The sequence below is a fragment of the Nicotiana sylvestris genome, chromosome 7 (genome assembly GCF_000393655.2).
Source record: "Nicotiana sylvestris chromosome 7, ASM39365v2, whole genome shotgun sequence".
Lineage (NCBI taxonomy): Eukaryota > Viridiplantae > Streptophyta > Magnoliopsida > Solanales > Solanaceae > Nicotiana > Nicotiana sylvestris.
Window position 1 is genome coordinate 82948109 of NC_091063.1, and position 16173 is coordinate 82964281.

The 16173-nt window shown below is 33.7% G+C and overlaps 2 protein-coding genes across 2 annotated transcripts; both read right to left on the reverse strand.

The window, feature by feature from the left end:
- Positions 1 to 5105: 5105 nt before the first annotated feature.
- On the reverse strand, positions 5106 to 10138 carry LOC104214329 (beta-1,2-xylosyltransferase). The gene is made up of 3 exons (XM_009763980.2): positions 9410 to 10138; positions 7927 to 8076; positions 5106 to 6498 (listed from the first exon to the last, which is right to left on the reverse strand). The coding sequence occupies exons 1-3, from the start codon at positions 10085 to 10087 to the stop codon at positions 5776 to 5778; spliced, it is 1551 nt and encodes a 516-aa protein (XP_009762282.1). The 5' UTR covers positions 10088 to 10138; the 3' UTR covers positions 5106 to 5775.
- Positions 10139 to 12563: 2425 nt separating this feature from the next.
- Positions 12564 to 15061, reverse strand: LOC104214327 (pirin-like protein At1g50590). The gene is made up of 6 exons (XM_009763979.2): positions 14899 to 15061; positions 14640 to 14689; positions 14496 to 14534; positions 14365 to 14393; positions 13815 to 13981; positions 12564 to 13286 (listed from the first exon to the last, which is right to left on the reverse strand). Exons 1-6 carry the CDS (start codon positions 14994 to 14996, stop codon positions 12773 to 12775), a joined length of 897 nt encoding a protein of 298 aa, XP_009762281.1. The 5' UTR covers positions 14997 to 15061; the 3' UTR covers positions 12564 to 12772.
- Between the last annotated feature and the right edge of the window lie 1112 nt (positions 15062 to 16173).

The following is a 16173-nucleotide window of genomic DNA, read 5'->3' on the forward strand; positions in this document are numbered from 1 at the left end:
ACTACTATTCTTCATTGTTTTGACTTCATATTTGTACTCAGTCATGCTGTATTCTACTGTTTTCATAACGCAGTCATATTTACTCCGTTTTGATATTTTAAATGATATTTTGGATTGAGCATCATGTTTTTACTGTTGCCCGAGTGACTTGAGAGATTTCTGACTGAGTGAGGCCGATGGCCTGTGTTGTGAGGATATTATGAGATCGGGTTGTGCACCGCAGCAGTGTACTATTGATTCATGATTATGAGGCCGAGGGCCTGATTTGTTACGCTAGGAGGTGGCTTGTTATGAGGCCGAGGGCCAGATTGATTATGCAACGAGATGACTTGTTATAGCGCTTGGGCTGCAGGAGCCCCTCCGGAGTCTGCACACCCCCAGTGAGCGCGGGTACCCAGTGTGGGTGATATGATGTAGCCCGAAGGGCTGTTGTTGTTTCATATTATTGTCTGAGGGGCTGTTCTTGATTCATGTTTTGCCCGATGGGCGGTTCTTGATTCATGTTATGCCTGAGGGCTGATTACGAGTGATTGTGAGGTTGCCCGAGCGGCAGTTTATGGTACATGTTTTGCATGAGGGGTTGTTTATGTTTCTATCATTTTTACTCACTGTTTTATCACTCGTTTGAAACTATTGAAAGTTGTTTTAAAAGGTTTTACTAAACCTGAGCTTGATTTACGAAGTAAATGATTTCTGTACTGTTTTGAAAATGTACTGCATTTGTTGTAGCATTATGACGTGGTTTACGTGTTTTCTTACTGCTCAGCTTTCATTTACTTTTATTACTTACTGAGTTGGCATACTCACATTACTCCCTGCACCTTGTGTGCAGATTCAGGTATTTCTGAACTCTATAGCGGGTGTTGATTGCTCAGTGGCAGAGTCATCGGAGTTAACAAGGTAGTTGCCCGACGTTCGCAGCCCTGCTCTTTTCCCTCTTGTCTTCCTTAGATTGTTTTTAGTATATTTTCAGACTCTTCATTGTATTCAGACCTTAGTAGATGCTCGTGACTTGTGACACCCCGATGTCGGGCTTGTGTATTTATTCCGCACTGTTCATTTAGACTTACATTATGAGATATTTAATTAATTAAAGAATTAAAAATGACTTTTATTGAATAATGGTTAAATTCGAAAATTGTGTTGGCTAGTCTAGTTTCGCGATAGGCGCCATCACGACCGGGTCGGTTTTAGGGTCGTAACAAGTTACTTTTGCATAGACCCTGTATTTTTGTTAAAAAAAATTATTAAATATCTATTTGTGAACCCAATTATTATTGTATATTATTTTGAAATTGCAACAGGTATTCATAAACGTAAAATCCTGAATCTGCCTCATGTTAGAAAATTTGTAGTGTGGATTAATTTTGTGATGATATTAAAATATGTTATTCATTATGTTATATCATCTATCAAGGAGGTGTATCAAAACGTTAAATTATTTGTTTAAGAATATGTAGAGTTGTGTCCTAAATTATACACAAAAGAAGCGTGATCATGAAATAGAATATATCAGTAGATTCTTGGATTTTCTTAAATGATGACTTAAGAGTGTGGGTTCACCTCTCTGCTGCATGTCAACATCAGAGAGCGTTTTGGCTTGCGGGGGAGTAAGGTTGGCAAATTTTTTAAATAGCAAAAGAAAGTAAAATAATGAGAACTAATTATCTACTGCTGGCATTTGATATCAAAATATAGAACTCGATCTCGATTATCACCGAGTAAGGTTGGCGGTTCTTACCGGTGTATGAGTCGTATAGGAGTAATTTATATTTTTGTGAACTGATGAAGTGAGGTATGTCTTCATTATTCTTTTAGACATTACTAGAATATTCTTTCACAGCGTCTTGAGTTATTAATGTAAAACTCTATGTGGGAATGTTTTATAATACTTGATATGAAATTTTTATGGATCAATTTAACTCATTAGATTCAATAATATGTTAATTCACTTAATATCTTGAATGATGAGACGAAGAAAAAGTAATCACAGAATTACTAAGTTCTTAGCTATCTGTTGTATGCCATTTCTTTAGTTTTTTACCTCAGTTTTTCTGCAGCATATATATTTCAAAGCTTCTTTGGATTTTATAAATATTTTATTAGCCTCTTAATATTTCATTTACGCCATTTTATGTTTTCTTATATATTTGGACTAATGTTGCATCTTCACTTAACAAAGTTACTAGGTGGCCCATGTTCGTGCTATGCACGAGCGTATGCCCAATCGTGTATGGAAGAGGTCTGACACTGAGAAACATAATACCATACTCGTGTTAATTGTTTAGAAACATTATCCACAAAAAAAAAGGAAGCAATATTATCAAGCCAATTAAATATTAACATAATATAATTCATACTGTGTACAATTATTTGTGGAAACAAAGTTGTACAATTACATTGTTGAACTTGCTCCCACGAGAATAAGAGACAAAAATGGTCAGATAGTACATGGCGGTCTCACTGATACAAAAGTTGATGCTATAATTGGATAAAATCTAAATTTTAACTGTTCGTAACCTGGATTTATATTTTGGCTAGACACATAAAATACACAAGCTTTGGCCAAGGGGAAAAGCATACCTACTCCTAGTCACGCTAACCCTAGTATCTGTTCAAATCAATTTCAACCAGGAATTAACACTATTACCGATGGTATTTTATATTATGATCCAAAAAAAAAGATCGGAAAGAATTGGCAAAAATGGTAATTGTTATGTGTTTACCCTATAATTTTCCTTCTGACCCTAACTTTGTGCATTATATTAGAAATTTTTTTAATCCTACTTATAAAGATTTTTCCTCGCACAACCTTAAAGAGCGATATTTATAAATATAAGCATGAATATGAACAATATTTGCGTTATCTATTTACTCATATAAATTGTCGTGTTGTTATTACAACTGATATTGGTAGAAGTGGCAGCGACTGTGATTCCCTTACTGTTCCAACTCCTTCTTCTGATTCTCAATCATCTAAAAGAACTGCGCGAGCAAGAACACTTAGTGCTTGGCGGGGTTTAGGGATTCTCAAGGTTCTAGTAGTAATGATTTTTCACAACTAAATGAGCTTGAAGTTTATTTGTCGCAGGGAATTGAGGAAAGTGAATCCCGATGGCTCCTTTAATCTCTTGCAATGGTGAAAGAACAAAGAAAAACACTTTCTGGTTCTTTCAAGGATGGCTCGAGACATTTTAACTATTCAAGCTTCAACAGTGGTATCAGAGAGCGCTTTCAATCAAGCAAGACTTCAACTCGATGATTATAGAGCGTCTATGAGGGAGAGCTTGGAAAAATCAGTACTTTTCAGATATTGGATCCGTTCGGAAAGAAGAAAATTTGGACTTGCTGAATCACAACCAGCGGAAGACGAAGCTGACGAAGAAATGCTAGGTAAACTTGCGGAGGATGCTGCTTCGCCAGGCAATGGAAGTGGCGATGACCAAGCTACTTTTCCGCCACCACCAATGAAAATTCCTCCGGACCTTGAAGGAACTGGTAGTATGTATTATGTAACTTGTATTTTGGCACATCTTGATTAGTTTCTTTTTCTTCTCAATGGTGGTATTAACACTTTGTTGTGCTCATTCCACAGGGGGGAGGAAGACTAAGAAAGATATTGCCATATTTTTTAATGCTATAATAAAATTACAAGGCATTGCTTTGAAGATCTCTTTATAATATTTTTGTCTTTAAATTTGAATTAAAAAATTTAGGTCATAATTCTATAATAAAATTTACAAGACATTGCCTTAGATATTTTTTAAACATCTTTTTGTCTCTAATTTCTATTTATTTTTTAAAAAAAAAATTTAGTTGTTGGGCCCACTTAACCCGCGGGCCTGACCCGTTTAGCCCGGGACCATGAGTTCGTAGGTCCGGTCCCGGGCCAATTCCTACAAAAAGACCGTTTAGTCAGGACCGCTAGGCTCGTTTATTTTGGGACCGGCCCAGGACCGTTTGGACCGGCCCACTTGGCCCGTTTAGGGACCGGACCGGCCCACATGCCAGTACTACATTCAAAGTTTATAAGGCTGTTTCTTTATGCAATTCAATACAAATTCTATATTTTTTTTCATACTTGTCACAAACTACATAACTCAATTAATGATATAGCTTTTATTCTATGTATTTGCAGGTAAGAACAAATAATACCGATGAGGTCAAGCTCAGATGTCGTCCAGTTTTAATAGACTACAAATGAAATCTGTCGGACATTGCACCTACGTTAACAAAAGTAATCATTATTATGACGTACCAAGAACCGGTATACAAAAAGTTACAAACTATGCAAAATAGAAGAGAAAGAGAAACAAAATAAAAATGTTGTTAAAGCGCAATGCATCTCCTTAGATGACGAAGTAAAAGGAATTCTAGAAAATATTGATCCAAATTTTCGATGAAAGGAATATCCGAATATGGATGCTATATAAATTGGATTTAAGCTATATATACTCATAGAATAATTTATTTTACAATATCAGTATAACATTGATGGTAGAACTAGCAACTTATACAAAAGAATTCAAAAAAGATGTCAAAATTAGGATTTAAACATGCGATTAAAGAAATTTTTGAATCTAGCTAACTAGTGTTACTTTGACCAGTTGGTCCTTATTTCGTTGTTTGTCCTCAAAGTTTCATCCTAAAATCTTGAGGTACAACCACTTTATTTAACTCTTGGCGACTCTATTTTTTTTAAAAAACTTAATGTCACCATTGCAGTGAGAGGTTGTATTATTGTTATTATCGTATTATAAACAGAGGCGGATGCAGTGTAGAAGCAATGGGTTCAATTGAACCCATAGCTTTCGCTCATACTCTTTATTTTTTTCCAAAAAATTATTAAACGTGTACAAATAATAAATTTAGAACCCATTAAATTAGATGAGATGTGGTAATTAAGAATCTGAACCCATAAAATTTAAACCTTGAATCCGCCTCTGATTATAAATGAAGCATAACAGGATAGAGTTAAAGTGAAATTCAAGCACAAGTACATAAAGAAGAAAAAAAGAAATTTGTAAAGGAATGTTGAATGTCCTCATTAACGTCTCAAAAACCTGAACACTATTTAGCGGCAATGTAAGAGAATAACAGAGACAGAGCTTAAAATATGACAAAATCTTTGGTCAAAGTCTCATTTCTTTTGTTTGGTTACAAGTTACAACCATATATTCACTGAAACATCATACTGACGTTCTTGTTAATCTGCTTCTTCGACATCTGATGGGATGAATGCAAAACAGTAACTGTGAGTACAAGTATTACAACTACAAAACAAACTCTGTTGAAATCATCTCTACATAAAGAGGAAAGAGGGTGGCCAGATTGATGGGAAAACAACAGAGAACATGGATGGTTTTCTCATGTTCTTATCCTATGATCATTAATAAGAATGACGAAAAACAATTGACAATGAATTGCAAGAAAGTGTAACAACCTAATCTTTCACATACACGTGTTACTCGTCAACTGTAATCTTCAACACCATAAAGAATATGCTCTTCAATGAGCTCACCATTCCACAATCAGGATTCCATGCTCCCATTTGATATGATTGCTCTGGTAGTCCATAACTGAGTCAGAGTGGGCTAATAAGTTAGTAGCTGCTGGAAATTTCCAAGCTTATGAACACCAGATTGCAGCAATTGACTATAGAACTGCGTGTGAAACATATTTTACACAATTCCCAGGCTCCAGGTTCCAGAACCCCGAATTCCTCTATCCTTCCCAGTCTTTTAGAGAAAAGACGAACTAAACTGTCGAGCAGATTTAGCACCCAAGACTCCTCAAAATGCTGCTGAGCTTGTCGATCACAACTGGAGGATCCGCATAAGACCCCTCCAAATATATGGGATGGTACTCCAATCCTTTCCATTGTGCAATCAGAGCAAAATGGGGGCGCCTATATTCGCTGCTTATAATTTCTAGTATTACAGCTTTTGGTGCTGCAGAAACTATGTGAGTTAGACCTGCTCCATGAGCACCAACTATGACAGAAGCATCTTGGATTGCTCGAACTTGCTCTTTCATGGACATGTGGGCAAACAATCCGTTAATTACATTTAATTTGCACTCCGAGTGGTTCAAGGCCCAGCTCTTTATGGAATCAAATACTTGCTCTTCATTGCTAAGCCTAGACTGTACCTTTCCACCATGACGTGGGTGAGCTAAATAATCCTCACGTCTAACAAAGAGGACATTAGGGCCTGTGACTGTCCTTGGGATGTTCTGTCTATCCACAGGAAATCCAAAGGCTGCCCTAATCATCTCCCCAAACTCGGACAACCGTGCAGTTTTCTTATCATCAGGATTTTGCCACAAATCATGGGCAGAAGCTCCATTACAATCTATAGTTTCTGACAGTCCCTTAAACAGGGCAGTTTCATATCCCAAAGGCGAGAGGGCGGCATGACGGAAACAAACTGGGCCACTAAAGTTCTTAGCATAAGTGAGGCTTGAAAAAAGTGCTTTCCATGTTTCCTCCAATTGTGTCTGAATTTTTTTCAAACAGAAAAGAGGAAAAAAGAATTACTCGAAAGAACTATATGAAGAAAATGAATTTGAAGATAAATCAAAGCACGGCCACAATATGGCCAAGTAAAATTCATACGGCAAGCTTCCAGTAGTGGAGTGAAAGAACTTTCTTCACATGAAAGCATCTCTCCAAGAATTAAAGTATACAGTTAGAAGCAATTTTATAAGACATGATGTAAGGTAAAAATAAATTGTTTCAGCTATGAAATCATTGCTAGTTTTTCTACATAGCAAAAGCTCTTTTCACCACAAAGGGACCATTCAGAGAAACAGTGACGTAAATAGAAGTAAGAATGAGCAAACTGCAACAACTAGGTATTGGGACTAGGGGTGTCAATGGTTCGGTTCGGCCGGTTATTTTATAAAATTTGTACCATACCAATTTTTCGGTTATTCTATTATGTATAACCAAAATTAGACTTTTCGAAACCGTCCCAATCATGTCGGTTTCTCTTCGGTAGCGGTAAGGTTCGGTTAATTTTTTAATATCATGTAAAATTCACCAGTAGAAGTAGAATGCAATAACATACGTTCTTTTATAGGACTTAGAAAAATTCTTTAGACATTTTTACTGTTTAAAAGGTGATGAATTAAAAAAAGAAAAAGAAAGATGGCTAGAGTATAGATCCATCGACTATTCTACAACAACGTAAAAGAAATCAAACAAAGGCAAAGAAAATATAAATCACACGAGTTGAAAGATATACCAAGCTGGGACTCAAGAATAGAGTCTATAGAAGATTAAATATTCAAAAAGATAAATCTAAAATATATGAAAGGAAACATATTCAATACATTGTAGTTTGCTCATAATCGCTAGAATACTTTGTGTCTTGCTAATAAAGATACTTGAAATAACTTAGTTTAAGTAGAAGTAACATAATAGGTTTTAGGAATTAGTATTTTGAGTCTAATTACTTGTTGGCTTGTAATAGTTTTCATAATTCCATGGCCCAAAGAAAATTTAATGCATTATTATTTTTAAACTTACTAAATAAATATATTTTCCACATGTAAAATTTATTCGGTACGGTTCGGTATTTTTTCGGCTTATTTTTATAAAATAAAAAACCTACCCTAATTATCGGTGCGGTTATAGATTTATATAAAAACCTACGGTTTCTTAAAAAGAAACCTAAAAATCGGTACGGTACGGTTCGGTCGGTTTAGTCGGCTTTCGAATATCCATTGACACCCCTAATTGGGACAATTATTGTAGTCAGTCAAACAGAAAGCTGAAACAAATGGAAACTCAGGATTAAGTCTGACCAATTTGACACAAGCATCTCAAGAGCATTGCCTGCTAGAAAATAATTGCTGGTTTCATTTCTTTCATCCGTAACACAGTACAATGCATGCCATCGTTATCAATACTTTCAAACATACCTCACAATGGCCATCTACAAAAACCAAATGTGGCCGACTGGGCAAGCCAGTAACCCTGGATGCCACGTATGCACTATACCAATCGGTAACTGTGTGGAAAAGGTTTGCATACTCAAATCGTGTAATCAAAAGTGACGGCTCCTCAATCCACTGAAATGAAAATTAGAAAAATGACAGTAACGTAAGGCATCGATTTCGGAAAGATGGCATGAATCAAAGAAGGAGCTTCCTTAAAAGCTAGCATGGTTGCTTGAACACTAACATCTAGCAGGGATAATTTTTTGATAAGTAGTTAAGTACATAAAGAACTAAAATATGTTGATTCGGAAATATCCCAAGTCATGAGCAATGTGAAAAAGCAAATATAAGACTATTTGTCATCATTTAAGCTGGTTGTCAATCATTAGTAAATAAGGTAACATAACCTAGTAGTGCTACATCCTTCATGTGTTCCTCTTATTAGTGCACAATACTGCTTCAGAATTTGATTAGACTCTAAATGTTATCCTGGTGAAGATCTAAAATTAACTGGTCAAACTTGAACTTTGAGCCAGTAGCTCATAACCAAGTGACAGCTCCCTATCTCTGGTTGGGATTTCTTCCTAGATAAAAGTTTTCATAACTTACAAGCCATGTATCAGACAATGTCAAGTGTCAAATCAAGTCGATAGTCCTCAAAATGCAACAACCAGTTGTAGAACTATTCAACTAAAGCTTCAAAAGGCATTTACTCGAATTAGTTATGCAAATTTTAAGGAATAAAATTAACCACTTCAGACAGATGCTACCATATTCTGTATGTCAAACGGAAATAAAGAGATGAAAGGAGAAAAGAATGGCCTTCACTTTTTGCTATTGCTACTCCGTCTAAGGTTCAATTTGAGTAGCAATCAAACAAAGGAATTGATAGAATTTAAAAACCAACACCAATAAAGGGAAAAGGAAAAAGCATAAATCAACTCACTTTCTCCATATTAGACATCAAAAGTTATAGGAATAACCATCTTAGAACACATACATTTACCGTTTTCCAAGTTAAAGTGGTTAATTTCTGACTCAGTATTACTTTTCAACCCTTGAATTTGATCTATTGCTCCTCCCCAGATGACTGGGGAGTACAAGTTCAGTAATCCATTCAATACTAGATCCAAATCCAGAATTCCAAATACATACACCTACATATAAACTCTGAAATCTTGAGTAATTCTTTAGTGAAACATTTAAGAATGAACAATTTATCTGATCAAATGAAATGCAACCAATAATCCAAAAGTCAACTAACTGGTGTTATCTGGCATCTAGTCGGGATATTAAGGAATTCTCTTTAATTAATGAAGCAACCAAACCATATTTATAACATTGAGGTTCTAGACAATCTTCATTAAACAGATCAAACAAAATCCATTAGTGTATTCCATATCTGCCAACATTCACAAAGTTTAAACCTTTAATTTAAAGAGCAAACAAAAATTCAAAATCTAACCTCAGAACAGTGAAAATCATCGGCGCCAACCAACTGAATAGAGTCAATTAACTCACGCATAGTGTGCCTTGAAATTGCACCTTCCGGTAAGTATTTATTCAAGAATTTTTCATCCACTAATTTTTTCCCAATTTTCAGTTTATCAGTAACTTTAATCTGAAAAGCTCCATTTTTGAACACGGGCAGCTCATCATCTTCACTCCTACCAATAACCGACTCCAATTTCTCACCTCCACGAGACATCAAAATCTCGTCCGGATTCATTCGTATTGCGCCTCCCTCGCAGATCGAACTCTGCAAAGTCTCACTGAAAAAACACCTAAACCATCCGCCGTCGCCGGAGACGGTGTTTTCGCCGAATTTCCGGTGAAACTCCGGCGAAGTTTTGAGAAGGTCAACTTTGAGAGTAAACCCATTACCGAAGTAACCCTCGCACGATCTCCAAACAACATTAGGGTTTTGAGACCAAGGGAGGTAGGAGGGCAAAATAGGCCAAGGCTTGGAATATTGAGAAGTGATTGAAGAGTGGAAATTATGATGGCGGTTTTCCGACAAGGAAAAGTGGTTTTGGCGGGATTTGTGGCGGAAGTGATCAGGGTGGGAAGAGAAGTAGAGATAGAGAGTGATTGAGTTGAGAGCGAAGAGAGAAACAAGAATTTTCAGCTTTTTCTTGTTCATCTTCTTCTTCCCTCTCTCTCTCACTGCCTGTTTTCCTGTGTACTACTTAGTACAGAGGGTTTAACGACGTTAGTAAAATATGATTATTTGAGTTGTAATTACACTTTACGGTATTTCAAAAAAAAAAAATCATTTTCTTTCGAAATTTGGCCATAAAATTTTTAATTTTTACTTGAAGATAAATTTTGAATTTTTCTGAAAATTTAAAAAAACTTTAAAATATTATTTTTTAAAATTTTCACTCAGACCATTTACAAAAATACAATAACAATCCAAAATTATATTCATGTCCAAACACAATTCTAATTTTCAAATACTATTTTCATTTGAAAAAAAATTAAACTTTTTTTGTATTTTTACAATTCTTATGTCCAAACGCCCACTAATTATATCCTTATTTAAATGCAGTACTAATAATTTTACTAAGGTGATTAAATTGAATTTTATACAAACACTCGGTTCGTTTCAATTTATTTGATTGAGTATTAAGTTTAAGAAACAAATATATTTTTTTTAATTTGTGTTTTTCTAAACTAAGGCATAAATATATGACTGTGAATTAGAATAAAATGAGAATCTTAAAATTAAATTAATTTACTTCTAAATAAGGAGGTATAATATTCTTTAAAAACTACTACATAATTAAAAAATTTATAATGTCTATGTATATAACTTAAATTATGTACTAATAAGTTATCAACTCGTAATTACCGAAAATACCTACCAGTATATAGATTTCTATAACTATACGTTTCCTATTTATACGATATGTTGTTTTCGATAATTTCCAGACAAAATCGCTGATTAATAAATTCCATCTTGTATGTAAAAGGATGTTTATGCCTACGTGGATTATCAAATAAAATAATTGATGACTCAAATTTATACTTCATTTTTAGTGAATTTTGAGATGAGAAGTTTCAATTTGTATCTCCTTTATTTTCTAAATATCAATTTCAAATCTAAATTAATTCCTCAATTTTGTTGAATTAGCTTTGCTGAACGAAAATGTAGTACAATTTGATCCCAACCGCAGTAAAAATATATACTACTATCAGTATTGTTCTTGAACATGGACGACGTCAGCCTTTTAAGTTACAAATTTGACGTAACCTAATAAGTTTGATTCAAGCTCAGCATTATTCTTAAGAATAAAAAATTTTAATTTATAATTGAATAACTTTAAAATATTAAAGTCAAAGTTTCAAATTGTGGCTCCGTTGTAAATTACCAGAAGAAAAGAGAAAAGCACAAGAAAAAAATATCAGGAAAAATAAGATAAATTAGTGGGACTAGAATTAAATTTATATCTAACTTTTTCTATACCTTTCCTTCTCACCAAACAAAGAAAGGAGGTTTGTTAATATTTTCTTATCTGTTTTATCCGAACAGCCTTATTTTCCATTTGTGGTGTATTTGTTTGTCACTTTAATGTTTGTCAAATTATATATAAATGCTTTTGGGACAATACTTATTGTTACTCCTTTATTTTTTATGGAGAATATTCCCCATTACATCAAACACACTCTTAGTCAAAATCATTAAATTTCGCCATTCCCATCCTATTCCCAAGTTGCATGTCGTGGGATTGTGGCCATAGCTAATGGAGTAAAGTAATGCTAATAATATCTGACCATGCCACTTGCCTTCTAGTCCACCTAAGATTGTGTCAAACCTATAAAGAGCAAACAAATTAATGTTCCCATAAAGTATAGTATTCCTCCGGTCCAAAATAAGTGATTTTTTCAGATTTTAAGAATAAATTAATTATTTTTTTTTCTATATTGTCCTTGGAGTAAATAGTGTTGGAATATGTGTTAGGAGTATTTATGTGAGATAGTAAAGATTAATATGATCAATTTCATTACTAATTAATGCTAAAAGGTGAATTTCTTAATCTGTGTGAAAATATCCAAAAAATCACTTATTTTGGACCGGAGGGAGTATCAATCAGCGATCTTTGGGTAGAATAAATGTTTTCCACAAACAAGCATTTAATTAAGTGTGCATTACTCTGTTACATGGGGAACCTTATGTTTCATATTCTTTTGAGACAAGGTGAGGTTGTAAGTTGCATTAATATTCATATGAAAAAGAAAAAGAAATCTTTCCACGTTGCGTTAAATTTTTCTTGTTAAATCTCTTTATCTACTTATTATAAGAGTGACATACCTGTAAACGCTCTAAGAGGTTATTAATATTATATACTTGGTATAAACAAAGATCAAATTCCAGAGCCAAAAAATGCTAGGTACTCTCTTCTTTCTATATATCTATATTTTTAACTCAGTATCAATGCTAGTAATTAAAGGTAACACGTATTATATATTAATTAATTAAGGTTCGTAAAAATTGACTCAGATACTACATTATTATGGAATAGTAATAAAGATCGATATCTTTATAAAGTTATGGACTTAGATACAACCACTTTTTCCTCATTCAAATGGATTAATTAAGTTTATTCTCCATAAAATAAAAAATAGAGAACGACATGAACCATTATTATTCATCGGGGACATGCAAAAATGAACATAATTATTAGCACAAAAACATGGGGTTCTTCATTGGAAACATAGGCAACATGACGCCATTTATTTCCCCCTCATGTCAAAAGAACTTTGTTTATACCTAAAAATATGCATGAAAACAAGAGAACAACAAACAAAAGAATGAAGTGTGTAATTAATAACCAAGCTCAATTCTTGCTTCAGATCTCCAGTGCCTAGCTTTCTCAAAACCATTAGTATAATTCTCAAAATCTTCAATCGTTTGGTCAATTTCTTCTTGAGTATTCATCACAAAAGGTCCCAATTGTGCTACTGGTTCACCCAATGGTTCTCCACCTACTAATATAAACCTTAGTATTTTTGAGCCCTTATTCCATGCCACAAGTCCATCACCAAATCCACTTAAAAGCAGTAAATTATGTGCAGATATAGGTGACGAAGTTGTTGAATCTTGGCCAAAAATACCTTCTCCTTCTAAAATATATACAAATGCGTTATATGATTTAGGAATTGGTTGTTGAAGATGGGATCCTGGTTTTAGAGTGAAATCCAAATACATTGTTGGAGTTCTTGTATATATACTTGATTTTACTCCTAATGCTTCCCCTGCTATAACTCTCACTTTTATCCCATCTCTTGCAGCCTCTGCTATGTTGTTGCTTGATATCTCTTGATACCTTGGCTGTATCCTGTTATTAAAAATGGGTAATCAAAATATTTACAATGTGAATTTCTTTATATTCTGTTATTTATAGCCTGTGACCAAGCTTTTAAAATATCTTATTTTTTCTCAAAAGTACTTTTGGTGAGAAACAGCTCGTGTGGCTAATTAATTTGAAAACCACTTCTAAGCATCAATTAAAAAAAGTGTTTTTCTCAAAAGTGTTTTTCAAGAAAGTGCAAAGAGAAGCTACTTTTTTTTTTTTTTCCAAAAATGCTTCTACTCAAAAGCATTTTGTTTTCTTTTAAAACTTGGCTAAACACACCAACTTTGAAAAATATGCACTTTTTTAGGGGGAAAAGGTGCTTTTAGCAAACACACTATTAATTTCTTTACGCGGATATTTCTGGTCATTTGTGGTAGTACAGTTATTATTTTAATGTATTAAAAAAACAATTTAATCAATTTAATGTCATAGTTAGGTAAAGTTCTGCTACTTTAGTCACAAAAAATATATGAAAATCTGTTCCAATTAATGGAAAATTAATTAACTTACATTTTGTGTTGAGAGGAGAGATTAATCCACAACTGTAAACCTTTTTGAGTTCCCTGAGGTGCTGGCATTTCTGAATGAACAACTCCTCTTCCAGCAGTCATCCACTGTAAATCACCGGCTTCTATTGTACCTTTACGTCCCTCAAAATCTTCATGCGTGACAGCTCCCTATTGTAAAATAAAATTTTAATAACTTGCTTTTCAACTACTATGAATAACATATAAAAGTTGTTTACCTAAATAAGTCTAGATCATGTATATTAGGATACACAGAAAAAAAAAAAAAAAAAGGCATGTGCTTGTATTTATCAGTTTAAAGAAACTATTTTTTTTTAATTATTAGACTATCAATTTAATCACTTCTTTATCTAAAACGTGGAAATTAATTTAGTCTTTTCCTTTGAATGGTTATAATGGAGCAGCCATTGACAATGTACACGAACAGCATGTGAAAGAGACTTGTAATGAAATTGCTATGATATTCTTTTTATTTTATTTTTCATTAAAGGGTAAAACGGTGTAATTAATACAGAGGAATGAAAATTAAATACCTGCAACATGTAGGTGACCGTTTCAAAGCCTGTGAAAATGAGAAATAAGTGATGAGATCAAAAGATATTTGCCGTGCAAAATTAGACGGAAGAAATTAAGAAGAAGAAAAAATCATTAGAATTAATGCTACCTCTATGTGGATGATCAGGAAACCCAGCTGGAGCAGAAACTGTAAATTTAATTAGACAAAAAAAAAAATAGAAAAGATTTTAGGTAACAAACGTATATATATGATAAAATGCCACAAAAATTTAATCCAAGAATGTAAACATACCTGAGAATTCATCCAAAACAAGGAAAGGATCAAAGTATCTCAACTCAAACCTGAGAGAGGAAATGTAGAAGACGTTAATTAGTGAGCAAATTTACTATGAAAAGTTCAAAGGCGAATGTAGCCTGATTCAAGTGTATTTAATATTTTCGACGTAGAAAACACATATATATATATATAATAAAAATTCTTAAAGATTGAAGTTTAAATTTAGATGATTGTCTTAGAAAGAGGTTGATAAATTATAATAATAAAGGGGTACCTTCCAATGCTTCTTCTAACAACAGCACCAAGACCTTCCTGCTGAGGTCTTGCCAAAAATTTTCTGGTAATAGAGCGCGATTCTCTTACCAATGACATGTCTTATCTGTTTCTCTTGTCTAAAATGCAAATTAGAAAACTTGTGTTTGTTTGTGAGGTGACTGGACAGTTTTTTCTCTACCAATTTATAGGGAGGTGTTCGTTATTAGTCAAATATATGAAAGGAAGAGGGAGTTTCCTTGAGATGCAGGCACCTTTTGCTTTTCTTTATTTCTTCTTTTTTCTATTCCATTCTCACGTCAGCATAGCGTTTTCGTGATGTCTCCCCATTTTTACTTCAAACAGACAATGGGCTCGCCCCGTTTTCAGCTTTCCATTCCAAACATACTCCTAGTATTACTCATTTTGAATTGCATGCAGTGCAACAAACATGGACTTTTAACATTATTAGACATTAATCAGGTTAAGTTACTTGTAATACTCTCCCCCTTCCAATTTATGTGAACATGTTTGTGTTATGTCGAGGAAGAGTCAAACACAAGTGACACACTAACACTTGTCCCGTAAAGTTTTCTCCCTAAACACGACTCTCAAGTCCTCTATGACTACATTGTGGATGCTACTGAATTATAATTTCCTTCTACAAAAAAGGAACATTCAATTAAGGTAATTATATTGCCCTTTCCTTCAACAAATAGGAAAACCAAATATGGAAAGAAAATTATGGCAAACACCTAACAATTTGATTGGGTACGGAGTTTAAGAAAAATTGAAGACTTTTGGAATTTGTGGTTCTAAACAAGTCAAAAAGGGACTCAGAGTATTTGTGTAGTTATAAAAGTTTCTCATTAAGGGTAGAATTATAAGTTTAAGCTAAATTGTTTCCGAATTTAGAAAGGGATCATTCTTTTTGGAACCAAAAAGAAAATAGAAAATAGGTTCACATAAACTGGAACGGAGGGAATACTTTATCGGTCGATGCCACATGCAATCAAGGGGTAAAATAAAAAATTTACATATAAAGAATTTTGATTCTCTTTGACAAATATAAGAAAAGTTTATAAATAATTAATCCCCAATGTGACATGTTTGGATTTGTAATCCCATTGTCTAATTTTCTGACTCCTATATATATGATAACTTGCAAAATTAGGTACTAATAGTGCAAAAATTACTGTTGATGTTTATCACTAAAAGCTTTTAAACAATATTCACAGATTTCAAGAAATCACACTAGATTTAATTTTAAAAAATTGGCTATCTACTTTGGTATGTC